The sequence below is a fragment of the Polyodon spathula genome, chromosome 9 (assembly GCF_017654505.1).
Source record: "Polyodon spathula isolate WHYD16114869_AA chromosome 9, ASM1765450v1, whole genome shotgun sequence".
NCBI lineage: Eukaryota > Metazoa > Chordata > Actinopteri > Acipenseriformes > Polyodontidae > Polyodon > Polyodon spathula.
The window spans coordinates 23051810-23079041 of record NC_054542.1 but is presented as its reverse complement, the minus strand read 5'-3'; the positions used below and the strand labels follow the sequence as shown (position 1 = coordinate 23079041).

At 39.4% G+C, this 27232-nt stretch overlaps 1 protein-coding gene across 2 annotated transcripts in view; it reads left to right on the top strand.

Moving 5' to 3' along the window:
• appa (amyloid beta (A4) precursor protein a) overlaps positions 1–27232 on the top strand; it is a 68780-nt gene that overhangs the window by 9261 nt on the left and 32287 nt on the right. For both annotated transcript variants that reach the window (XM_041258919.1, XM_041258918.1), the window contains exons 2-5: positions 18458–18625; positions 24835–24964; positions 25417–25529; positions 26105–26292. In XM_041258919.1, the coding sequence (XP_041114853.1) occupies positions 18458–18625; positions 24835–24964; positions 25417–25529; positions 26105–26292 (599 nt within the window). The remainder of the gene's footprint in view (positions 1–18457; positions 18626–24834; positions 24965–25416; positions 25530–26104; positions 26293–27232) is intronic.

Sequence of the window (27232 nt, the reverse complement as noted above, 5' to 3'; positions counted from 1 at the left end):
ACCTCCATGGTCTGAAGGTCTGGTTACCCCCTCTGGGCTTCATTGGTTGGTTGGTCCGAGTTAGTTTAGGGGCAGGAGTGGGGTCTGACCCGGCACCTTCGTTTGCGTCTTCGTAGGCCTCCGCCAGGAGGAGGGCATCCTCGAGAGTGGTAGGTCTATTCCTCTTAATCCACTCTCGATTCCCTGGCGGTAGTATAGACGCAAACTGTTCTATAACTATTTTCTGCACCAGTTCTTGGGGTGTATGTTCTTCTGGCCGCAGCCACCGGGTGCACTGATCTAAAAGATATTGTCCCGCAACCCGGGGCCGCATCCCCTTGGACAGCTGGTATTCCCGAAAACGGCGCCGGTATGTTTCCTCCGTGATCCCGAGGCGTGAGAGAATGGCTTCTTTTACTTTAACATAGTCCCCTGCATTCGTGGCCGTCAGGGCTCGATACGCTGCCTGAGCTTCCCCTGTCAGGCAGGGTGCCAATTTCATGGCCCAGTGTTCCCTAGGCCACTCTGCAGCCTCTGCCACTCTCTCAAACGTAATCAAGAAAGCCTCGGGATCATCTTCCGAGGTCATCTTCTGAAGATTAGGCTGAGCTGCAAACATCCGGGCAACCGCTCTCTCTGATGTTGATATTGATAGTTTTTCTACCAGCTGTCCCAAGAACTGGGCGAGCTGTTCCAGGTGCCGTGTCTCTCTCTCCTCTCGCTTCTCCTCCTGCTCCCTAAACATTGTCAAAACTGTAGCTGGATCCATTTTCACTTCTGACACCACGTGTGAGGCGAGAGTGTATTAAATGGAATGTCCAGACAGTAATTTATGTGTACAGAAATAAAATAATTTATTTTTATTTTCTATACACAACAAAAAGGATTAAATAACAAACAAAAAAACAAAATGGTGTGAGGGAAGGAGTGCAGGGGTGAAATCCAAAACAAACTGTGATGACTCGTCTTTAATTTGTCTTCGTGGTGACCATACATAAACAAAAAAAAGACAAAAGAAATGTTAGTATTTCAAAAAAACCCGCTGCACAAAACCAGTCTCTCCCTTCACCCGTTACTCCTCCTACTTTACTTTCGGACCAACCCCGAACACAGTAGTACGTTCCCTTTAGTATGTAATGTCCCGCCTCTGTAGTCAGTGGAACACCAATCCCCAGCTGACACGTATCCTTTTCCTTCACTTGACTCCAGTGGCTGGAAGTTACATACTCGTACTTCCGCCCCTCACCAAGGTGCCGCCCCTCAAAAGATGACTTTTGCCATGGTCACGAGATCTTGGTAAGGGAAGTCCCGAGTTGGTTTGATGCCACCTACTGTCGGGAGGCTGAATCACAGACCGAAAACCCCTTTGACTCATCACAAGATACAGCTGTACCATTGTACTTTAATTTTTGAACACCATTTGTTTACGAATCTTTTGGCAATCTGAGTTAATTAATAACAATAATTAATAACTGTCTTTCGTTGCGTGTGACATCGTTACCACGGCTGAGCTCTGCAGTGGAAAAACAACCCAGGCTTCCCTTAACCGCACCGTGAGGGCTCAGTACGTCCCTGGCGCGGCTCAGTCGTACAGTGGAAAAGAGACATAAGCTGCTGTTATGCCATCTGTCTATGGTCAGCAGTTTGTCAAAAGCCAGGATCAACTCCATGTTGTCTATCGCTCCTGCCAGAAACAGAAAGCGCTTTCCTCAGTATCTGTGTTCAGTTTAATTACCATACAATCCACACACAACTATCCTCTGAATGCAGTTTTGTTAAGATCCTAATTTCACATTGTGTGCTTCAAAGACTTTTGAGCTGCAGGCAGAGGGAGAGGAGGCCAGGGACCTAAATGGATCTCTTTGAAATGTATTCATTTATTTACTGAGGAGTTATTACTACAGGGTCGCTCTTTTAAAAGGCAGGCTCGTTTTTTGAAGTGTGGAAATGTATTGAGTTGGAGACCTGACCTCTGTACCTCCGACCCTCCCCAGGCCAGCTGTGTAATAAAAATCAAAGCAACAGCAGCAAATGAGCCTGTGCATCTGAAGTGGGCTGCTGCACATGGGAAATCAGTTTGATTAAATGCAAAACGAGGGTTAATCTTGATTCCTCCCTGTTACCCTAAAGGACTGATTTGATATTAAAACAGTTTCTTTGCCATCAAAGCCTCTTGAGACTAAGCCAGTCGTATTCAAGTCATGTGAGTGTGTGACTGTAGACATAAATCAGTAGCATATATGTGTGTACAGCAGGTGCAATGGTACAGAGAAAGTGTCCCTTTTAATTTGGTTTTATTTTTTTGTGATCACTTTTTGTGGTAGCTTAAAGAGACCACCGTATGATGTATGCTGTACATTCTACAACAACAACACTAGATACAAGTACAATTTTTATTTCAGATCTAGGTAAATTCCACCAAAGTGCCATTCATTACATTTCCAGGTTTAAAATACTACTTCTTTATCAAGTCAGACTGCAGAAGAAAGTTCAAATTATGATGTTTCTGCAAACTGTTCTTGACACCTCGTAAATGAAGGTAGAGTGTTTGTAGTTCTTGTAGTGTTTTAGCAGTAGTGGAATGAAATAGCAATCAGCAACTTGATAGTAATTGGCAATTCCATGTGCCTAAGATCCAATTAGAAGCTTTTGCAGCTAAATTAGCACAGGCATATGCATATATCCTGTTTGCTAATTTTCACCTTCCCTTTCCCTCCTCCTTTCTTCCCCACCCCCCTCCCCACTTTTTACCATCTCCATGCAAACAACAAAACCATAATCTCCTGTGGGGAGAAGTGGGAAAGCATCCACAAGCCTTTTACTGCGTGCTATTATGCAAGGTGTGTTTTAGTCCCATCACCTAGGAATCTGACCTCCTGACTGATGTATTATTTGTCTCTGTTTTCATACCACTGTTCCACAAAGATCGATGCAAGAAACAAGCCCATAGGGTGGCAGTAGATTAGGGTTACAGCTAATCCCAGGTCAGTGCTGTATGTAGTGTATAGAGCAGCAGCCCCGGCATATTGTAGAGGGATTCGACCTGCTCACCCAAGATGCAACACAGGCTTTCCATTAGCACAGCATAGTATGGCTGTTCGTTCTCCAGATCTGCATCAGCGGTCTTTAAATAAAACATTTAAGTCCTTTATGGGAATTTGCAACCAGCCTTAGAGTGGTTGGTATTTAAAAAAAAAAAATTAAGAAATGTGCAGTGTGTGGCTGATGAAAGAAAAATAAATACTCCAGTATTTAAGATGTGGTGGTGTTTGGGCTTCCAGAAATTAAGACCTGTTTACTGGGCTGTAAATGTGTACATTCCCTTTATTAGCTTCAAGGCCACTTTTACTGCTAAGCTTTTAATCTAGAAAAGAAAAAGAAACCTGCAGTTTCAAAAGCAGATGCAATCATAACATCTTAAATATTTCATATGTGTCTTTATAACTAGCATTGTGCCTTTTCCATTTTGTATTCAGTATTTGGGCAGAAAATGATAACTGCTGGAAGACTTACAATGCTGTGAGAACAAGTGGTGTGAATTTCACTGCAGCAACCAAAAAAAGCTGCACTCCATTCGAAGAAATTATCTCATTGCCATATATCAGGCACTTCTTTAATTTATTACCCAATGGCAAAATATGACATGTATTTGAGTTAACACGTTGCCTGGAGGGCTTCATGTGTATATTGTGTTCAGGAAGCTCTTTCGGAATCCGTGGCATGAAGTAAATGTAACGAGGCTGCTGTGGATCTAGCAATTAACTACCTGCCTGCTCAAACAGATTGGGAAATCAGCATGAAGCCTCCTGTCTTGCAAGTGTTAATTATGTTCTGATTTTGTTAGTGTGCCTGCTCCGTGTCCTTTTGTATTGTGTTCATTGTGCATGCTCCCAATGAGCTCATGAAAACAGCACGGAACGAGGTTAAACCCAAATGCAAACTGCTCCAGCTTATTTATTAGGAAATCATCTTGTATTTTAATTAGCTGTTCCCTGAAGTGGACCCCCTGCTATAGCCACAGGTTTGAGTTATTCTGAAAGAGTGGAATACTGGTTTTGTAATCCATCCAGCTACATTCCCTCCAGTATATCGTTATAAAGAGGTGTACAAAGTATTCGCTGTGTAAAACCTCTAGGCTGCAAATACTGCCACTTGTATTATATACAGCATTGTGTTTAGTAAGTATGTTTGGGACTTGATCTCCTGAGTTGGGATCTACATTCCGTTTTTGTTCCAATCTCCTCCTGATCTCCGTTCTTGTGCTTTCTAGAGCTGATGAGTGAAGGAAACTGTTGTTAAGAGTCATGTCACTAGATATCTGCCCAGCACAGATTCCCACTTCCTGATATGAAAACACAGCGCAATCTCAAGTGCACAAACCGCCGAGGAGAATTCCAGAACTGTACACAGGGCTGCATTCACTGCACCAAATGCTTGGGTCAGCACATATAGTACATCTCCTTTGTTTTGTTTTGTTTTTTCCCCTGAAAAGTTTAGGTTTAATTTTAGCAGGCTGCAGTTAAGGCATTTTTGATAAGTAGATCCTTTATTTTGGCCTGTTTCTCATTGCATTTGTAGGAATTTATTTGGGAACAGAAGAGTTTTCAATTTTGCAACTGGGGCTTTCACACGTTACCGTGCTGCCAGTTGCCTCTGGATCATCAGGCTTTCTTTCCAGGAATACATAAGATTATGACAAAAGGATTTGGGCATTCTATGGTTAATGTGTGTAATGGCACAGCTGGTATAGTATTCTGGGTGGGTCTCCAATCTGAACCTGCAATCTGGCAGAACTGTTCCAGGTGGCCTTCTGTTTACTAGAACTTTTTGCTGAAGAGTCTCAACTAGTGCTGGTACAAATATACAAATACTCAAGCAAATATTTTTGACATGTATTCAGATACAAAAATCAGATGTTTTTATTCGCTACAAATGACAAAAATACCTTGTACACAATTACAATCGCACCAGAATTTGCTCAAGAGTTTCAAAAAATGACAAATTTAGAAGAGATCTGTGTGATGTGATAGTAAAAAGTATATGAAAAAAACGAAACACAATCAATATAGCAGCTCTTGAGTCAATTTAAAAGTCTCAGACAGAAAAAGTAAACAAACTAGATTATGCGCGGACATAATGCTCTTTATGGAAAGCCATCTGGGACAAAATTACATTGTGCTGCTTTAGAGTGAGCCAGAATCTCATGGGACAGAAATAAGGCAAGTACGTCATTCTGAAATGCCTCGCTTAAACAGTACCTAGCTTCCTGAAAATGTTGTGTAGTGATTTTTATATAGACTATATATTATGTCTATATTTTGTTGCGATTTTGTATGTGGAATGTAATAAACGAGAATCAAAACGGTGAGTTTTTTCCTCTTCGCTTTAAAACGTAATTTCCACGTTTGTTTTAATTAAAGTGTTTAAAGTTGCATTTCAGTTTTCGTTTGCTTGTTCAGCTACAAAAAGACACAAGTAAACCTCATGTTATTACTTTATGAAAATGTGTCTGGCCACCGTTTACTGCGAGGAAGTGGCAAGGAATGAAAATAAATAAAATGCAATGTCAGCTTTACTATTTATTTTGGGAATAAACAAAACGACGTTTAACTTGAACTGCTATTTGACATCCTTTGTTTCATAGTTAATTCACTGGGGTAAAGTAAGTCGTACACAACTTATTCTTTACTCCTGGGATATTTTTCTATTTTAACATGTTATAGTGTAAGGTCTTGCTGTAAAGGCATGCACACTTGGGCCACGGCCACACCTCGTACCACTGCTACTGTACTGTCTCTGCCTGCGCTCAGAGAAATATAATGGCTTTTATTGCTTTTTTTTTTTTTTTTTTTTAAAGAATGAATATTTAAACTGAGTGAATATCGGAACGTGAAAATCCTGTGTTCGTCCCAGGAGTAGTTTCAACCATGCTCCAGTGTTGGGTAGTAGGTCGGGTTACACAAACACAGCCTTGACAGCTTACTGAGGTTCTGGCAAATAATTATATTCATTCAGAGAGCCATGGGTCCAACTGTTGGCTGTGCTTGTTTACATTGCAGTATTTATTCAACCAAATCTTTGTCTACATTTACATTTTTTAAACTTGAAATTGATTGTGTGTAACCTACGACATTATCAGAATGAGACAGAACTCAGTACTAGGAAGCACCTGCAATGTTGCTGCATTATGTAAATCGTTATTGTCAGTGATTTTTTTGACTGAAAGAAAAAAGACATTTAGCCTACATTTCAAAACAAGTACTAGACAACTTTAGGCAGACATGTCTGAGTTATGTAATTCTGGTTGGGTAACATTGTATTGTTGTGACAGTTCAAAGTAAGTAGCTTTAAGAATCTAGCCAATTTTCTATTGTGGATTGATCACAGTACACCTGCAGCCTAATCCAAATTAATGGCTTGAATAAATTACTTTTCTTTTATTTAGCGTCACGAATTCACCCTTTTGATGCCAGAATAATTTTCTCTCAAATCTTGGTGTTCTTCAGTGCTGCATTCTGTCGAGTTGACTATCCCTGTAATTCTTACTGTTAGATTTTAGAATGGCAACCTAAAGCTTCCTCCGTAAATATTCTTTCCCAGGGCAGCACAATGGCGCAAGTGGCCTTTTCTGTCTGCCTGTGCACATTTTAGGATTTGGACAGCAGAGTGAGAAATGTGGCATACAGCAGGGGCAGGGAGCTGGATTGTTAGTCATCACAGCAGACTGTAAAACACTCACATATGAGATGGCAGCCTGTACAGAAAAAAGTGCTTGAGAAGACCAGGCATAAAAAGATGAAACTCAGACAGGCAGACTGGCAGGTTGTTTAGATACTGTGAAGGGTACTGTTGTGTTTTTATTACCTTTTTGTGAGTGACATAGTTTTAATACAATATGGATTTTTTTAGCCACTGTTAGAGTAAATAGCAGGTCTCTGAAAAATCTAGCCATTTATGTCCCCACGTGTTGCTACAACTGTTTTTAAATAACATACCTGTAAATTATTTTCATTGCTAACAACCTGACAACTTTTTACACTTAAAACTTTTAAAATCTGTTTCAAAGCTTTTTTCAAAATATCTGCTCTAGTGCAATAGGGTTTGAGATCTGTCCTCTAAATCACTGCAGGAAGAGCGTTAAAAAAAAAAAAGAAAGAAAAAAACATAAGTACTCTGGCTTTTCTGAGCCGTACCATATCATGGTTCGTTATTTCTGTGCTACTTGTTTAACAATCTGGACAATAATCCATACACTATCAGTGCACTAGACCAGGCATTTTGAAAAGAGCTTTGAAACACTGTAAAGTTTTAAGTGTAAAAAGTTGACAGGATGTTAATAAAAAGAAAAATTACGAACAGTTTATAACAACACATGGGGGTGTGTAAAGCTGTCTTTTTCAGAACCCTGTGTGATAGATCCTGCAACTCTCAAGGTTCGTTGCCCCTTTAAAAACGTAGACCCAGACACGGAAATTGAATTTTGCAGCGCCGGTGCGCACTTTTTAATAAACACAAAACACAAATCAACAAACAAAACCAAAACAAAGCCTAACTCTGACTATACATTAACAGGTCCCTGACTAACATGCAGGATTGCCAAGCCATTTACCTGACATAAAACAGTATAAACAAACCACACCGGTTTAACACAGCACTTACTTTTACTGCTCGGAAGCAGAGCACACTTTCTGCCCTTCTACTCAGCAGCCAGTATACTATTTAAACCCTGCACCTGGTCCTAATTTGAAATGATCCCTAGGTGAGGATGATAATTAAACAATAAAAACAAACAAATGTGCATTGGCCCGTGGTTTTTTTCTAGCAGGGAGGAAATTAACCCTCTCCCTCCTCACACCTGCTACTTACTCTTTAAATGTATTGTGTAGAATATTAATTTGGGAATTGCTGTCCCTCCTCAATCTACAGGCCCCTGCAATTTTCTCAACTGAAAGCTAGGGTGTTTCCCATTTCATAGGAAATGGTTACACAGTCTGAAATTGTGAGAAGTATTTGCTTGGGCTCTTTAATAGGGAGACCATGCAATGAATAGTTTAAATTGGGTATACTGTCCATTTCTATAATATTGGCTTTTCCCCAAAAAAGATCAAAGAAGACCATCTTGTAAAATCAGCTGTGATTTCATCTACTGTAGCAAGAGTTCACTATTACATTAAACTAATGTATCTTATTTGGGTGAATATTAAGGCCCATTTAAACATGCTCTTTTAAAACCAAGGTTATGCTTTTGTGACCTTGAGCTGTACTTGTTTTTCTCTGTATTGCCTCAGTTATTCTCAGGCTGCAGCACTGCTACACTGAGAGTGGTGTGAACATGGATTCAGGATGGCTCAGACCCACCACTGCTCATCAACAGATTGCTATTTGGCAAACTGGGGACTGATCAGGTCACTAGTTCCTGAAATAACTGCATCTTTTCAAGGCAGATGATTTGTTTCTGCCATCAGTGTCTGGGAAGTAAATGTGCACTAGGCAGTTTCTTTCAAGTCCAGGGCATGACATCACAGTTTTCAGTTGAGCGGTAACATACAGAAGCAATAAAGAAATGGATGCCAGTGTGACCCTCGGGAACCAGTTAGTGGCTGGATTCAGTGGCCCCAAGATTATTAGACTACACTGCTGTATTTGGTGATGGTAAACCCTTAGGGCTGTTATTGAAGCCCACTGCTGCATTTTGGCAGTGTGTCATCATTAGTGTCAGGTTTGATAGCCCTGCTGCCCTTTCCTTTGCTGTGTATTAGAGATTACACCCACCCCCCCAGTATGGAGGATATATGACTGAAGGGTTTCTCTGGCCTCACAGTCTTGCTGGGTTATGTTGAGCTGTTGGAGACTCCCTCCCCTCCCCTCAACCCTCCCTTATCTATCTCTTCTCTCTCTCTCTCTCTCTCTGTCTCTTAGCCTTTGTCTCCTCTGTTCCCCAGCACAAAGAATCCTTTCAGCGCAGCTCTTCCCAGCCCCTCTCTGTCCCTTCCCTGTGATGGGAGGGCAGCAGCACTGCTTCTGAGCAAAGCTCAACAGTGTGTAGAGCTTTCACAGCATTCCCCCACTGCTGTGAGTGAGGGAACTCTACCAAAGACAGGTGTGCTGTCAGGCACCTGTGTGTGTGTGGATCTAATTATTACCTGACACAGGACCATCTAGTTTCTCCATTTCAGTGTTTTGTGTGTTACAGGTCTGTTTATCCCTTGAATTTTTTTTTTTTTTTTTTTTTTTAAACAATGAATAATATATGACCATCAGTGTCACCAAGAGCTGTAGGAATCAAATGAAACAGTAGGTTACTCAGTAGTATTTCTGTGTGTGTGTAGTGTGATGCATGGACTGATACACAAAACCATTACTCTCTGCATATTATTACTAGTGAGAGGAACAGGGAGCCATTATTCTTTCTGTAGGTCTCTGAGAGGTGCAGACAGCTCTCTTTCATTCTCCTCACCTAATACCTCAGACAACAACAGGCAGCAATTCAACTGAGTAAGTATTGCTCTTGATTCACTGCCACACAGGATCACTGCCAAATTGAACAGACTTTTAACAGCAAAGCCTGTTTGTTCAGCTTTAGTGTTTCTGTGCAGAATAAGAAAGCAACCTGCTAAGGTAAACAAGTGACTGTGCCAGAAAGAAAGTGCTTATTCAAATAATGATGTCACATCCCCCTGACCCTGTGTCTGGGAGATGGTGGAATAATGTTCTGTGTTTCTGATGATTTATTTTCTGAAACCTCCTGTTCCCCTCGCTTGGACCCATGTGACCTGCCCAGATCAGTTTACTGGTGCTTATTAAACCTTTATCACCCAGCCTCGGCAGAGAGACCCAGTCCTTTTGTCTGGCATTTAACAGTTTTGATAGTGATGTGGGGGACAAACTGGTACCTACAATCATTAGATATATTACAAAAATTATTTACTACGGGGCTTAACAAAAAATTGTGTTTTTGTGACTGCACATGAATACAGGATGCTACATCAGATGAGACATGAACCACAAATTAAAGGGTTGGGCAACAGACTAGATACTGTACTATTTTATACAGTTTACTTCACCTCGTACAATATGGGTGTGAATAAGTGATTGGAATCTAAATGGTTAGTTAAGCTAAGCTTTGTCTTCATGGTGATCGTACAGAGCAACTTTCTGCATAAGTTTTTAATTGAAATCTCACTGGGTCAGCATCATATTTACATTTTCATTTGAAATTCTGCAAGATGTACTATTCCTGATCTGCAAACCCATATAGTTTAACCTGAGGTCTCCTTAATTTAAAAACCACATGGTATTTTTTTTTAAGAGAGTCTTTGTAGCATTCAGTGCCAGCTTAAGCTGTTTTTTTGTTTATGTTTCCATTACTCTCTTTGTACATTCATTTTGAAATCTCTCAGCTCAGCATGTTTTTCGTTGTCTATTTTTTGTTTATTTTATAGTTCTGTAAAATGCTTCAATGAAGTAGTGACTGTGCATTTGACATTGTTGACAGTAAACTGGAAATCAAGATAACATTTGAAATGTGCAGGTGTATGCATATTTTGTCCTGCAGCAAAACAAAAAACAGAAAAAAAAAAAGATTACAAAGGCTTTTTTTTTTTTTGACCCTGCAACAGTCTTGCTACATTTCGTGCCAAAACACGAAGCTGAAAATAAACGCACTGTGGGGGGGGACAAGCAAGTGTTGTATTTAAATGCCTTATTTATTGTCACAGTGGATACATTTTTGTCCATTCGGATGATCAAAGGTTATTAAACTTTTAAAGTTTAACTGAAACATTTCTAATAGTATAGGCTGTTTTATTATTCCTATCTAAAACAAATTGTTAATTGTTAACTGCACTGCGGTATTATGGATCCTCTGAGTCAGGAACACGTAAGAGATTTTCACAGCTGAATCCTGAAGAAGCACATGTACTGGAAATAAATATGGAAATGCCCATGTTAAAAGTAGTATGATGTCCTCATGTGTGTTTGCAAAGACTGCACTATCACTGAAGAACTGCCCAAGAACTTCTCAACACTGCTTCTCTATCACTGGGTTCTGAAGGGGCAAGAGTGATATCTACTCGGAAGAAGTCATCTCATCTTCAGCAATGAGGTAATGGGTGGAGTTGCTGTATGAGAGCACTACTGAACTGTGATGCACACTGTTGGGTCTGCGGAGCCTAGATCTAGTTCGTTCAACTGAAAGCTAAAAAGGGTAAATGGTGAAAGACTTCTATGAAATTTGGTTAATCTTTTCCAGGATAGTTTCCAGTACTGTATCTGAAAGTGCCTGTAGGTTCTGTTACCACGCCAGCGCGTGAGGGGATGTTGGAGCAACACAGGCTGGCATGTCTGCTTCAAACAGGGATCCCACCTGCTCCTGGATTCCCTGAGCACTGCAGTCCAGATTGGAGAGTGTGGCCTGGTTCACAGTAGGGGATACAGTGCAGCTTTATAGTACTGTTCTACCAGAATGACTAATGTGCTTTCCTTAATACACAGTGAACCATAAGGAAAAGGGTTCTTTCAGTACAAATAAAAAAAACCAAGAGGCCAGACAAGTATGCTTTTCACTTGAGATTTAAAAAAAAAAAAAAACTGTGAAAGAATTACGCAGCTTTGGGTTGTAATAACAAAAAGACCTGTGGTGTTTGTAGAGTTGAGTGTAAGTGAGGAAGTCGGTGCAGCCTAGTGGTTGGATTTGAGTAACTGGGAGTGTGGTTTCAGATCTGGGCATGGTACAGGCCATCTGAGACACCACCAGTTGGTACCAGTGTGTCACCTAGCTGTGATATTGGATCAGCAAGAACCCTTCCCACAGTGTAATGGACAGTTTGAATACCCGAGGGGAATAAGTACTTTAATTAGCCAGCATCCTCTGATCGCTCCCCAGGCATGTTGATTAAGTTTTAGTAATTGCACCAGTGATGCATTAAATCTAAAATGAATGTATTCACAGAGCTGTAATCTGTCGTTCCTGGGGCTGTTTTGCTTAACATTTTGCTTGATGATTGCTTTAGGATTAGGTGTTCAAGCACCCCTTATCCTAGATCATTTTGTTTGGTATTTTTTGTCAACTGGATCAGCTGCTTCCAGTCCTCCTCAATAACCCCCCAGATCAGTCCCAAGGGGAGCTGGTGTTGCCCACAGGCTGTCTGTTTCCGCACTTCCCATCTTGAGGAGTAACCCCGGCAGGGAAGTGTGATTGGTTACACTGAGAAGCCACTGCATTCGATTAGCACAGAGCAAAGTGATGTATCCGCACAGGGAAAGCACATTAACCCTTTGCAGTCCATTTATTCAGCGCTTGTCAGACGCATCGGATCCAATATATTTTCACACGCGCTGTTTATTTTACACGTGCTGTTTTAATTTTTTTTCATAGTAAAACTGGTTTAAAAGGCACTGCTTGGCAAAAGGACACTCAGTACTGTATCTACAGAAAAACCCCACCCTTTCTTCAGTTGTGTTTTTCACATACCTCTTTATAGACGTGCATACTGATAAATCCTCCCCTGAGCACTCGTTTTATCACCAAACTCCTCAATAATGCAATCCTAGTCATTATTTTATTACCATAACATCAAATAAAAGCTGAGTAAATGTCCATGATATTCTTTGTGTGCTGGATGCAGAAGCAGCTATTTCCTTTGTTATGTCCGTGTTATCTCTGTAGTGCATTGGGCTATGAGATACGACCCCTTTTTTTTGGTTTCATTTGGCCATTGAAAGGTTTTCTTGGCTTTTTCTGGAGAAAAAACAACTAGAGACCTGTGCTTTACGTCTTTTTGATGTCAGACAGGGTCCGACATTGGACTGGAAAGGAAATAATGCCGGACCTGGTCTGACGTAGGAATGCAAAGGGTTAAACCACTTTGAGTACACCCAGGCTGAAACCATTTCATTAATTTTGTGACCTTACAAACAATAATTTTCACCTGAGCTGATTTGGTGATAGCAAAGGGGTTGAATACTTCTGCAACTGAGATTAATCAGTTTTTCTTATAAATCTTATTTATATTCTATATGCATTTTTTTTTACTTTATCATTGTGGAGTAGTCTGTGTAGATTCTACATGTCTAATTTGAAAGCATTGTGGACTGTAAATAGATTCTCAGTTTAAACAATGTGTATGACATATTTGGTATAGACGAGTATTATAATTTTATATGGGGATAAAAAAAAAAAAAAACTTGTTCTATGAAGCGTCTGTAACTGTAGATTTTTTTTGTTCCTGTAAAATCAACTTCAGCAAATGACCGCTAAATGGTTTAAGCTAAAAGACTATACTAAAGGACTATGCTGTGAGCACAGCATTAACAATATGTAAGGTACATCAATTTCTGTGCAGTTTAAGTAACCTAAAATTACAGGCAGGTGATTGAAGTTTGCTTTATTTAAGTATGTTATAAATGATGATGGTTCTGTGATTTAATATTGAAGTTCAGTAGAATAATGAATGTAGCATAATGCATTCTGTTAACGGTAAAGTAGTATTTTATGTAAGGACCGGGAATCACCAACCCGCTTAAGTGTAATCTCCATTTTTAAATGTGTAAATAATTGGTTGGCATTATTAGGCTTCTAAGCTGGCTTGGAAAGCCTATTGTTATTGTAAAGATTTTTATTCTTATTTTTTTAAATTCATTTATTTTGTTGTTTTTCACTCCCAAAACTTTAAACTGTTCCTGTTCGCACATGGTGTAATGTGGGAGGATGTGTGATCCAGTGGTTAAAGAAACAGGTTTGTAACCAGCAGATCCCCGATTTCAAATCCCAGTTCCAACCACTGACTCATTGTGTGACCCTGAGCAAGTCGCTTAACCTTCTTGTGCTTCGTCTTTCAGGTGAGACGTTTTAAGTGACTCTGCAGCTGATGCATAGTTCACATACCCTAGTCTCATATTTTGTAAAGCGCTTTGTGATTGTGGTCCACTATGAAAGGCACGATATAATGATTATTATTATTACTTATTATTATTATTAATCAACATGAAACTTGGCAGGTATCCTCTCTTGTAGATTACAGTTCAAATGCAAAAATTTGCGCTCATGTGTCAACCAAAATGGCGGCTTCGCATATGTCACTAGCGACCAAACCCACTTCAAGTTTGCAAAGCAGACGTTGGATGCTAGAAATGGCTGCCACAAATTTGCCAAAACACGCCCAAACATTAAATTGCTTCTGTTTGAAAACCGTTTAACCAACTAACTCTGAACTTGGTAGGCATGTTCCTGGGGACAATGAAATTCAAATAGAGAAAAAAAGTTGTGTTCTTTTGGAAAAAAGATGGCCGTCAGACCTACATTTTCTTCTCATTTAAAACCGACTCAGTTGAAAAATTGTTTATTTGATTAACTTCAAAGTTGACAAGCACCATCCTTGTGTCAATACAATTGATTGTTTAAAAAAATGGTGTTTGTGCGTAAACCAATATGGCTGCCTGACACATTTCTTTAAAAACCTTTCAGAATCTAAGTTCAAATGTAAAACTAGCTTATAACTCCTTACAGTGTGTAGATAGGGTCATGTTTACTAAGGTGTTTTCAAGTTCTAAACCATCGTGAATTAAACTAATGCAGTATTTTGAAATAAATTTGCTCCATAAAACTGATCTGTTGCTGACACTTCTGCTGCAGTGTTACAGCTTACCAACATTTCCAACTTGTACTGAGCTTGGAAGCCGTAAAACAGTCTGGCAGTTGTTGTTGCGTGTAACACACTTAATTGTATAGCCGATTTTTCAGAAATATTTATATGAAATCAGAACCATCAGTTCATAACTTAAATGCACAATAATTTAAATGACATTCATCTACATGTAATTTTAGGCTACTTGAAAACTGAACAGAAATCATTATCAAGTTTGATTGCTAGAAATATCATCACTGCATGATTATAGATTTGTAATGAGATTTGTTAAACAAACAGTAAATAAATAATGAATGTATCTCAAAGTCCTGCTTGCCCGAGAACGCTACACAAAACTGTGCTTGCCTACTTTACAGAGTTATAGCACGAACTGAATTAAAATGCCCTTCGTGCTTCACAGGTCTCAGAGCCAGATCGTAGCACTAATACCAGTAAGTACTACATCTTTAATTTCCAGCAAGCTGTCTTAGAGTGGAAAAAGGAAGATATTTCCAAGGCTAATTATGTATTTTTTTTTTTTACCCTTAACAGACCACAACTGAACAATAAAGAGCCTCTTATTAAAGTGATTCCCCCGTACACCACAAAGTATGTAGCACCACCTGCACTCACACAACTCATGCTGCGCTAATAACTCCCCACTGCACAGACACAACAAAGAGGAACAGGATTGATCTCCGATGTGCAGTTTGGTGAAACATCCCAAACTTGTTCCTATCCATATTATTCACCCCATCTGAAGTTATGTTGTTGAAGGTCTGTTTTTGTAATTAATCATTAAAAGCTGTTGTGTATTTTTAGTAATGGAAAAAAAACCAAAACATTATGTAGCATTTAAAAAGAGTGTTCAATCAATGTAATCAGCAGCTGAGATAAATACTGCCGGCACTACTGGGGGATCTAGATTAAAAAAACAAAAACAAAAACAAAAAAAACACATTTGCTCTGTAGGTCCCACTTGTGCATTTTTTTTTTTTTTTTTTAAAGAAACATTGTTGCAAAGATGCATTTACATACAAAATAATGCTATCTGGTACCTTGTTCCTGTGGGTTTATTATTTTGCATCCTTTTGGATGGTACACACGTAGAGTGAAATTTTAAAACTGGCTGACATGTTTGATCTCAAAATAAAGGTGAGGTGAAATGACACAGGAAGTGATAGACTACCTGAAAGTAAGCGATGCAAGTATATTTCTTTAGCAGAATTTGTTTTTAAAGTAAAAATGAGTATGTGCTATTCCGTCAAAAAACAGAATGTCAAACCTACATAACGAATAGAAGTTAGTGTTAGATTTATATTTTGTTAGCTACTCCAGAACCCTTCAAACTGAATGTGTCTCTTTGTGTTAGGTATCAAGTATTTTCATGTTTCTAGCACCACTTTAAAAATAATCGCACAGCTGTGTTCGTGAAATAGACTTGCTGTTCTACAATAATGTATCCCTTGTCAGGACTGAGATGTGTATCGCAGTGATTGCAGTTCTATTACCTTTATGGAAGATTGGAATACAAAAAAAAAAAGAAATACACTTCTAAATTAATCTTTAGAATGAGATTCCTGGCCAATAATCTCAGAATGGTGACATGTTTGTACAAGCATGGGTACAGTTATTAAAGTACAATTCAATACATTCCACAGCTCTGAGACACTCGGGAGTTCTGCGGTTATTCAAATGACTTTCTGTGACAGTTTCCAGGGCTGCTGATATATTTTTGTTCCAGCGATTTAGTACAGTTTCAATTAGTTCCTACAGTAATTCCTTTGAGAATCTAGAAATATTAGACAGATTGCAGAAAAGTGTTTTAATGATTTTATTATGGAAACTGTTTAATTTGGCCCAACTCCCTGCCAAATATGTTCCCATAATTGCAATGCCACTATTTGCTGTATGATTACAATTTCAAATTGCTCTACTGACATTGTTTAATGGTTGCCCATAAAGAGGGAGGGACATGGAGGCAGGCTGGGGGTGTTTAGGTTTCAGACCACGTTGAGTTTAGAGGAATATAAAAAGAGAAGAGGATTAAAACAGGCAAACCATGGTCAGTATAGATTTGTAGGATTTTGAAACCTAATCTGACAATTTTACAGAACAGGCATTTAAGCGCCTTTCACTACAGTAAATACTGAAGGATATTAAAGTAGTAAGCACTGGATCAATTCCTGACATTAAAACCACTTTGAGACTTAATATCATGTGACAAAGTAATTAACTACAGTGGAATGTAATGCTTTCAAGGTGTTATTGTACATGTTTTAACACAATCATAAATGAACAACATTGTCTGGCATTACTGTTTTTAATCTCTGCATTTTAAAATGGTTTATTTCAGGTTTTGATTAATCAAAGCATACGTATTTGAGTCAACGCATTTGTAATTGAACATTTGGAATGAGTACTTCTGGTTCCCCCAAAATATCCCCTGAGAGTTTAAATCTAAAATGGAGGTTGAAAATGGGGTGGTCAAAGCAGAGCATGTTTTATGAAGGAATTGTTGGGTTGATTGCTTCTAAAGAGCTCATGAAAATCCCATTCGCTAACACATCACTTGCATAGTATGATAGTCTCAAACTGGCTTAATGGACATTACTGTGATTACATAATCAATGAGCAGGATAATTAATTAACTTCAGACAGATGGATGGAATAGCTGAGTGGGGCGAGGCAGGCACAGGTAGGAGAGAGGAATGTGTAGGGTCACAGGGTCTGCTTTTGGCCAACTCTGGTCCTGGAGTTCCATGTCATTACAGGTTTCATAGATACTATTAAATGAGCAAGTTCTTTATGATCTGCTCACAGGTTTAATTGAGTCAATTTGACAGTTAAGCACAGGAGGTTCCAGGCTTATCGATCTTGATCTAATCCATCAAAAAATACTTTACAATAAGTCCCTGAGTTAAAGCTTTGTGAACAGTACCTATCATCCAGTCGGGCACATCCAGGAATTGCAGAGCAGTTTAGACGTAACTGATTGAACATGTCTTCTGTGTTTGGGGGGGGAGGGTCTGCTTCAGTGGGCTCTGAATGCACAGTTGTTGTAACAACGAACAGGAACACATTTGAATTTATGCAGTAACGAGTCCTTCAGGATCTTGGTTCTTGTTTTTTGTACCCTGGGACCATGAAACAAACTCGCCTGCTGTCACTGCATTTACTGACGGTGACTGAAAACAAATATTTCTAGGCTGGTGTGTGGGGGCACAGCTCTGCCAGTTCATGCTCACAACACTGGTACTGCCCATGGAGTGGCATTAAGAGCGTTTTTTCTCGTGGCTATATTGGAGTTCAGGGTGAGGGAATTGAGGTCGCCTGATATAGGCTACATTTCATGATCTGTGGAAAAACATTGCTGTGGGGTCTGCAGTGAAGTTGTAAAGTAACTACATTTCAAAGTATCTTCATTTTGAAAGAAGTCTCCTTGCTTCAGCAGGGTGGATATTGGTCAGGTCTTTGCCTATAGAAAAGAGCGCCCCCATCTGAACACAAACAGCACTTACAGTTCAGCTTGCTGGAATGTATTTAAATGTATTTAAGGGGACTGTTACAAATACAAGTGAAGATGAGGATACAGGCTACATTCATAATGTATTGAATAATATACCCGTGCAGATCACACTACAGGAGAAAGGGTCTTGATGGTTTTACACTGAAGACGTCTGTAGTGGTTGGTGCACATGTACAGTACGTGGTTGAAGGCTTTGCAACTCATGCAGCTTAGATATGCTTATGTTTGTACCACTGTATTTTAAACCTGGTGCTGAACTCTTGTCAAGAAATGCTACAGAATTGAAATGTTTTAATTTGTGGATTCCCTGTTTTGTTTGTTTCAGGTGCCCACCGATGGATCTGTGGGTCTGCTAGCAGAGCCCCAGGTGGCCATGTTCTGTGGGAAGCTCAACATGCACATCAACGTGCAGACTGGCAAGTGGGAGTCTGACCCCAGTGGGACCAAGAGCTGCATCGGCACCAAGGAGGGGATCCTGCAGTACTGCCAGGAGGTGAGCATCCCTTAAAACTATCAATCACAAACTGAAGAGAAAACTAGAAGAAACCTAAGGGCTGTTTAACTCTGTCCTTAGTTAACCCCATTCTCAAGGTCAGTTTAAGAGCTCACTCGTGCATCATATTTTTTCTCTCTAGTTTCAGAACATGAGCACTTTGTTTTTCAATTTGCGAAAATGAGTGCAAACTTAGCACAGTGATAGATGCTTTGTAATGATGGCCCAGCAAAGTTGGCGAGTGCTGCTTTCAGTGTACTATTTGACTTGGCTGTAAGCTTTTTGAGCAGTGGTTAAAGCCAGGAAGGAAATGCAAAAGTTGAGTTCAAATCGAACATCAGTGTAATTGATGGAGATTTACTAAGTTGTGATGAAATTGCTGCTGTTCCTGCACCTGAGAAATGCAAATTTGAAGGGGGTGTTTATGTGGAAGTTAATTTTGTGGTAGAATATGGGATAACATTGTAGACAGGAGCTACATAGAATCCTGAATAGTTCAGTCTTTACCTGGAATGTAAGGTTGGCATTAAATAAATGTAGTTCTTCCTGTTTAAATGAGGAATGAAAAACGATATCTACCAGAATGCCATAGCTAACCAAGAAAAAAGATTGACTGGCAATCATTTAAACTAATACACCTGTTTTGTAATTTAACAAGCAAGACGGGTATAAAAGTTAGGGGTCCTGTTACATTTAGTTAGCGCTCCAAAACAGGATCTAGGGTTTACTTTAGTTTTGTGTTGTTTGTTAAAATAATCTGTGTTCCCACAGGAAAAGACACCGCAGAACAAATAAACTTACAGACACCACCCTGTTTAAATCCATCCTTAGTTGTCGAGAGTGTTAGAAACCCAAAGCTCTGTTCAAAGTTATACTGTAAATAGTCTCAGTTTGTATTTGACAACTTTTTCTTCTTTTACATTAATGTATAATTGTATAACTTTATGCAAACAATATGAAATGTTGAACTGAAATCGCAAGCCCTTTTCTAAGTGTGACATTTGAAATATGTAATACTGAAATTGTTTCCGTGATTGTTGTGTAATAAAATGGCATTTGCTTTTCTGTTGAATCATTCTGACAGGTCTTGTTGATGAATCATCGACAGTGTTCTGTGGATTCATAGCGCAAACTGTGGATTTGTTATTCAACAGTGTATCTGCCCTGCACTCCCCTTCTCTTTAAAGCCACGCAGCCACTTTTAGTCAGAAGATTAATAGAATTAATCAATCAAAAGATCAAAGGGTGACTTCACAGAATTATTATTATTTTTTTTATTTATTTTTTTGCTGGGGAAAAATTAACCTGACTCCCAAATGAACTAATCTTGTCCTGAAAGCCTGTTTCCATTCTCATTTATCATTTGGAATGTCATTTGCTAATGCAATAGTGGTGTGTAAACAAATTCTTTTTTTACAGAGATAATATTTCTGGAATGTTTGAAGGCAATGAGAAGCGATTTAATTACCTAGTATAAGGGTTTTGTGTGTGAAGGAGGTTTGACTGACCTTGTTTGCTCACTCGCTATCCCAACAAAAGATTATAAAATTTCCATCAGCCCTTTGGTAAGCAGTGGGAAATTATTCAGCTTGAATCTGATGGCAAGTTTATTTTAATGTTTGATTGCAGGTAGAGTACCAATCCCAACCTAATAATGCAACAATATTGTAAATAAAATCTGTCTCTGTCTTGCGCATTTCAAAGCTGCTTTTTCATCCCCTCGCACTGCTTCCAAGGCTCTGCTTTTATACTGTCTTTCTTTGTTACTGTTTAAGGCACTTTTCCACCCACCTTTCTTCTGGTACTCTAATACAAAGCCCCAGTACAATCCCCTTAACCAGCCTATTTAAATACTTCCTCATCACGTGCCTGGTAAGCCGTTGAGCTGAGTGGAACCATAACTTCAGTTTGTTTACTTGGAGCAGGAGTGCGCATACACTTTTCAGTAGCACACTTTACAGTATACTATGAATTATTGTACAGGGTTTTAGGCCTCAACTCAGGTAAACAAGCCCCTTCTAAACACTTTTCTCTCATCTATTCCTGCCTAGCGACTAGAGCTTTGGCTACCAGCTGTTCTAACAGGAGGGTTTGGAAACTCAAGCTTACATCCTGTCAGCAGGCTCATTACAATGGCACAATACAAAAGGACATGTAAAACCATATACGTTTTTATTCTAAGCTTTAACTCGAAGTGCCAATTGTTTAAGGGGGCTGAATCAAGGGAGGTGAAAATCATTTGGATATAGCCACAACAGGCATTGTCAGCATTTTTAAATGTTTGTGTAACTTTATTTGAATTAGTGATTAGCTCAATCAGATTTTTAAATGTCATCCTAAATTTCTGTGTAAGTTAGGGATAAGCAACGATAAGTATTGAATCAGTAGTCACAAGAAACTGTGGATTACCAATTTTTTTTTTAAGTTACATTTTTTTTATGCCATTTTAAATATTTCTTCCTAATTGATACTTGTTCAAGTTAATGAGATTCAGTTGATTGGTAATTCGTTTTTTGCTATTTTATTACGCAACAGTTAAAATATTATGTTAATATATAATTACTACTTTAAAATTATGAAATGCTAAACTAAAATCACAAGGCTAAGTGTTACGTTTATTATTGTAGCATAATTCTGAAAAAACAACGAAGCGAATTCATGCAGACGCGTTGCACCCACTGGCCTTCGTCAGTGCAGTTTAAATTATGTTACTGCACTGACGAAGGCCAGTGGCCGCAACATATGGCGCGCCATTTTGCCAAAACTATCCAGCCATTAGTTTGTCAATTTGTTTGTCAATTCGTGAATTGGTCAATTCGTCCATAAATGTGTCAATTCATACAGTAATTCATAAACATATTTGTTAATTCATCTAATAATTCATTAATTTGTCAGTTTATTTATATGAAAGGCTGTACGGACCTGCAAATTTCCAATCAACCAGACAAACCTCCAACTGTCAGTCTCGCACTGTGCCGAAAACACTGCAGCCTTTCTAGCCAATCGGAGCACACGCTAATATTTTAAGCAATGAAAATCCAGCCTCACTTAAAACTGCTTCAGCCAATAATATTGCAGTTTATTAGAAGGGCGTTTCAAAAGATATTCTATTTAACAAGATACTCGACTCCGCTGATTTTAAATGGAGACTTCCGTCTCACTGCGCGCAAAGCATTGTGGTCTATAGAGAGTTAGGCAAAAAAAACATGGAGAGTCAATGCAGGCGTACGAAATGTTGCTGGTTTTCACCATGTTAAAAAAAAAAAAATGCATAAAACGGCAACATTAGCAAATTATCAAAATACGTACTTATTATGAAAAATGCTATTTTCTGAGCACTATCCCGTTCGTTGGCGCATGCGCAGAAACATCTCTCTAGAGAAGCCTATTGATTAAATCATTTAACAGTCTGGTAACACTGGCTACTTTAGAAATACATAACATTACAACCAAAAATAATACCAAGACACAGCAGTATAGTACAGTAAACAAACTACCGGCCTTTTTTTTTTTTTTTTTAACATGGTGAAAAACAGCAACATTTCTTACACTCTGCATAGAAATTTTTTTGCCTAACTCTCTATATACACAACGCTTTGTGCACTGAGACAGAAGTCTCCATTGAAAATCAGCAGATTCAAGTAACTTGTTAAATAAAATCTTTTGAAACACCCTTCTAAATATTACTGACTGAAGCAGTTTTCAGGGAGGCTGGATTTTCATTGATTTAAAATATTAGTGTGCTCCCATTGGCTAGAAAGGTTGCAGTGTTTTCGGCACAGTGCGAAATTGACAGTTGGAGGTTTGTCTGGTTGTTGGGAAGTTTGCAGGTTCGTACAGCCTTTCGTATTAATAATTTGACAAATGAATTAGTGAATTAGAGGAATTACAAATACGTTTATGAATTACTGTATTGACATTTATGGACGATTTGCTGGACAAATTGACCAATTCACGAATTGACAAACAAATTGACAAACTAACGACTGGATAACAAATGGCGCTCCATAGCAACGCGCCTGCATGAATTCACTTCATTGTTTTTTCATAATGATAGTAATAAAAATATACGCTTAACAGCAGATACCTGGTGAGTGCTTGACTTTTTACAACATTCTGTATATTTACTTGAGCCTATAGCACACAGTCAATAGAAAAACATTGCTCTTTTAGCGTGCTCCTATTCCTTCAATCAAGTGTTGCATTTGAAATGCATATTACAATAAATACCAAATTGTTAAAATGATTGTTGTGTAATAAAATGGCATTTGCTTCTGTGTTGAATTGTTCCGACTGTGATTTCATTGACAAATCAACAGTTTTCTGTGGAATTCTGTGTAACATAAACTGGATTTATTAAACAGCAATGTATCTGCCTCCCTCTCCCTTTCTATTTAAAACCACACAACCACTTTTTTAATTTGAAGATTCGTAGAACTAATCAATTAAAGTCAAAGGGTGACGTCCCAGAAAAGCTTCAAGAAAAAAAAAATACTACAATACTAGCAAGTTTGGACCAAGACCTTTCAATGAAAGAGGAAACTAAAATACAAGTTTGGTGTTGCAAAAAAGATTTGAAATGCCTGCACCTTTTACGTCTTAGTGTTGGCAAAATATTTAGTGCTGTACTATAGTGTGAAAAGCAATCTCTGGTAGTCTCGTAGATGTGAAAGCACGTTCCAATCAGTATGAGCAAGCAGCCTCGTGATTCAGTCATGCTGCAGTGAAAGCCTGGAGAGCTGATGCACAGTTCTATCGGTGCTTCAGGGAGGCATAGAGCAGTGACACAGACGTCTTGAAGAGCCATTGTTACACATCTGTGGATATAAGTGTAATCCTGTTCTATTGGGGTCACTCCTGTTGGTTTCTTCAAGGTTATATTTTGTGTTTTTGCTTTATTGCTGTCATTTGGAAAAAGTGACATCGTCGCTTCTTTTTTTTTTTTTCCCATTGTTGTTGGTCTTAAAGTGGTAGTATCGACAGGCAACTTCAATTGTCTGTTTACTATCTAGCTCTCACATGTGCAAAAGTGAACTTAGAGCCGTGAAACTTGACTGCTTGCGCCAGTCTATCATGGGGAATACAGTAGTACATTGAGTCCCAAAAGACATTTCATCACATCACCCCCTATAACGTGCCTGTGGTCCAACTTTTCTTCCTCAACAGTGATGTAGTGGCATTTATCCCTGGTGTTATATATGCACTGTTTAAATAGAAACATAATAGTTTATAGCTTTTACCGCTGATTGTATTCCAGCGTGTAAAAGGACGCTGTTGCCAGTTGGTTTTGGGCCCACACATCGTGTAAACCCTTTCTCCGGACACCCACACTGCTCTGTTAGTTAGACCTCGGCCTGCTTCTTTGTTTGTTTTTATTCTGGACCACAGCTCTCGTGCCTCTTACGTTTTTCACTGAACAAAAGAAACCAAATGGTGAATTGTTAATCCAATCTCTGGAATGCTACAAGAGTTTAGCCAAAACAAACAGTGCACTTTGTTTTGGAGTATCTGTGATTCACTGGTGCAGCACACTGCTGATTTATACTCTGAGGACGACATCAATGTCAGCATGAAAATTGGCTCCTAATTTACCGTAATTCTTCTCTCAAAAGGGAGTAAGCGATACTGCTGCACTGGTATATTCTAGAGAGTGAGGTGGTGCAGTGAAAACCCCAGCTCACAGTTATATTGATAGTCATGTCCCAGCTACACTTCTCACTTGAGCCACCCTCCCGTGTCTCTATCTGTGTTTCTGAACTGAGCCAGGGCAGAGAGCATTATTGCAGTGTGTATTGACAAAAAAATGTGAAAATTGCTTAATGTAACCATATGTATAATGAAAAGTAGGAAGGCTACATGTAGTCAATATATTTAAAAAGCAAATTTCTTAAATATGTGGCAAGGTGATTAGATAAGCTGTTGTCAAAGCTTCCCCTTCAATTCTTCCCCAAAGTAATTTCAGCCTTATCATTACATGACTCATTCTCGACTAAAATCCCATTCGTAGCCCGGTCTTGTTGACGGGCAGATCTGGTAAATCGAAGAGAATGAATGCTACATCACCTAATGAACGAGTGAATCCCTGTGTGGATAAATATGTACTGGAAGAAATTGATCATAGCAGTGAACTGCTGCAGGCAGTGTGCACCCAGTGGAAAGATGGATGTGTTCTCTCTGAATCTCAACATGTCACCTTCTCTGCCCCACAGGTGTATCCAGAGCTGCAAATCACCAACGTGGTGGAGGCTAACCAGCCGGTGACTATCCAGAGCTGGTGCAAGAAGGGGCGAAAGCAGTGCCGCAGCCACCCTCACATCGTGGTGCCCTACCGCTGCCTGGGTACGACTCTAGGGAATTTGAATGATGTGCAACACAGCCAGGCCTTGACATACTGATTGATGGAGTTGCCATGAAGCAGCCTAGCATTGTGTTTGCGAATATCTGTGTTTTGATGATAACCTGGACAAGCTCTGTCTACCAATTTCTCTCCCCTCTGCAGCTGTGATTTTGAATTGATGTTATTTATTTAGTTATTATTTCACAGTTGCAGAGGGTGCAGAAATTATATTTACACACCCCTCTAGTGATCAAAATCTGCTTCTAAGGAATGTTTTCAGAAGAACCCTGGGCTGAAAAAGACTGAAACAAGTCAGTAAGCCTGGTACATAGAGGCATATACAGTTATGCAAACACATATATAACATGTAGATTGTATTCAGCCCTGGTGTTGAGTACTGCAGTGAGTCTAGAAAGCCAGTGCTGATGGTGTTTCTATTTCTATCTCTCTGCAGTGGGAGAGTTTGTGAGTGATGCCCTGCTGGTTCCTGAGAAGTGCAAATTCCTCCATCAGGAGCGTATGGATATGTGTGAGAGCCACCTGCACTGGCACACCGTCGCCAAGGAGGTAAGGGCAGACTCGCACACATGGCTGCACTCTCAAAAGGGACAGGTATAGTGGAGAGCTGCCTATACAAATGTATTGTATGTTCAGAATATCTTAAACAATTTTGATGAAACTTTACATGGAATTTTGTAACAAAGTCATTTCAAATGACAATGGTATGTATTTTTATACTACCTTGTTGGTCCTGTGATTAGAGCATTTGATTAGATGCACCCAGCTATTCTGAAGCGTGCAACGACCAAGGCAGATTTTCTGGTATAAAGCAGTTGAAACTAGCAATGGAAAACTGTTGCAGCAAGGAGCAGTCCTGTTACTATTCCGAAGTAATTTCTCACAAATGTTATACTGTTAATTATTTAATTGCTTTTTGGAAAGTGAGTGCAAATAAGTTTTTTTTTTTTTATTTTTTTTTTTTTTTTTTTTTTTAAACCTTTGACTGGAAGAAATGATATACATATTTAAATGAATAGAAATACAATTATTAGATTTTTGTGAACCATTTGTAAAAAAGAAATATAAATCCCCTTTCATGCATGCTTCCTGCCCCTTGTGTCTCCCCCTTCCTCCTCCCTCAGTCCTGTGGTGACCGCTCGATGAATCTTCATGACTACGGCATGCTGCTGCCCTGTGGGATTGACCGCTTCCGTGGCGTGGAGTTTGTGTGCTGCCCCTCCGACGCCAACCAACTGGACTCCACTGAGCTGGAGGAGGACGATTCGGACGTCTGGTGGGGTGGTGCCGATGCAGACTACACTGACGGCAGGTAGGAGGTGCTATGCTGTTCAGAGAAATCCCAGCGTTCGTTTCCTGCATGCTGCTCATTCTTGAGTCAGCTATCCAGCCCACAGCGCCAGCCACCAAGTTTGCAAAATTGCCTGGCTTAGTAGGCCCCAGCAGATCTCCCATTTAATTTGTTATCCTTGGGTATCCTTTCTGTAAAATGACTTGTATTGACATAGTTTAGATAGATAAACAATTTAATTTGTTATCCTTGGGTATCCTTTCTGTAAAATGACTTGTATTGACAGAGTTTAAATAGATAAACATAAAAGCTACATTCTCCTGAGTACATGTAAACCAGACCCTGTTTACAGATGGACAGACTGGCAGGGGGTTTATACTGCAGAACTGATGAAGCAGCTCTTTGCATTCAAAGAGAGCTCATTGCAGAAGTGCTGTGTTAGCAAATCTGGGTCCAGAAGCTCTCCAAATAGGGGGATTAGCCCTACACCCTCTGCCTCTCCACATCACCCACTCTCCCTTCCCAAACAGCAGGATTAACCCATCTCCTTCCTCATTCACTCCCATCCAACATTTATTAGCGCTTTATTGGCAGGAGCAAACAAAACTGTTACGTGTCTCTGTCTCTCTCTCGGACCCTGTTTGATATTGTTACTTTATGCTGATTGATAAGAAAAGGCCACACCTGAATATTTACTAATGTAGTCTACGATATACTGAAATCTCTTTTGGAGGAATTGCAGGGTTCTAAATTAGCACCTGCCAAATGTGAGATTTAGTCTGAGGTGGGTAAATTTCACATACTAACCCGCCCCAGTGGTACATATGTATTTATTTTGGTGCCCAAGGATGCGGGAAATGGGAGTGCTGGCGGCTGCACTCGCAACTTTTCTCTTAACTTATAAGTGTGGTTGATCTGCACTGCCTGTAATAATCAACTGTTTCAACCAATTAGCATTGCC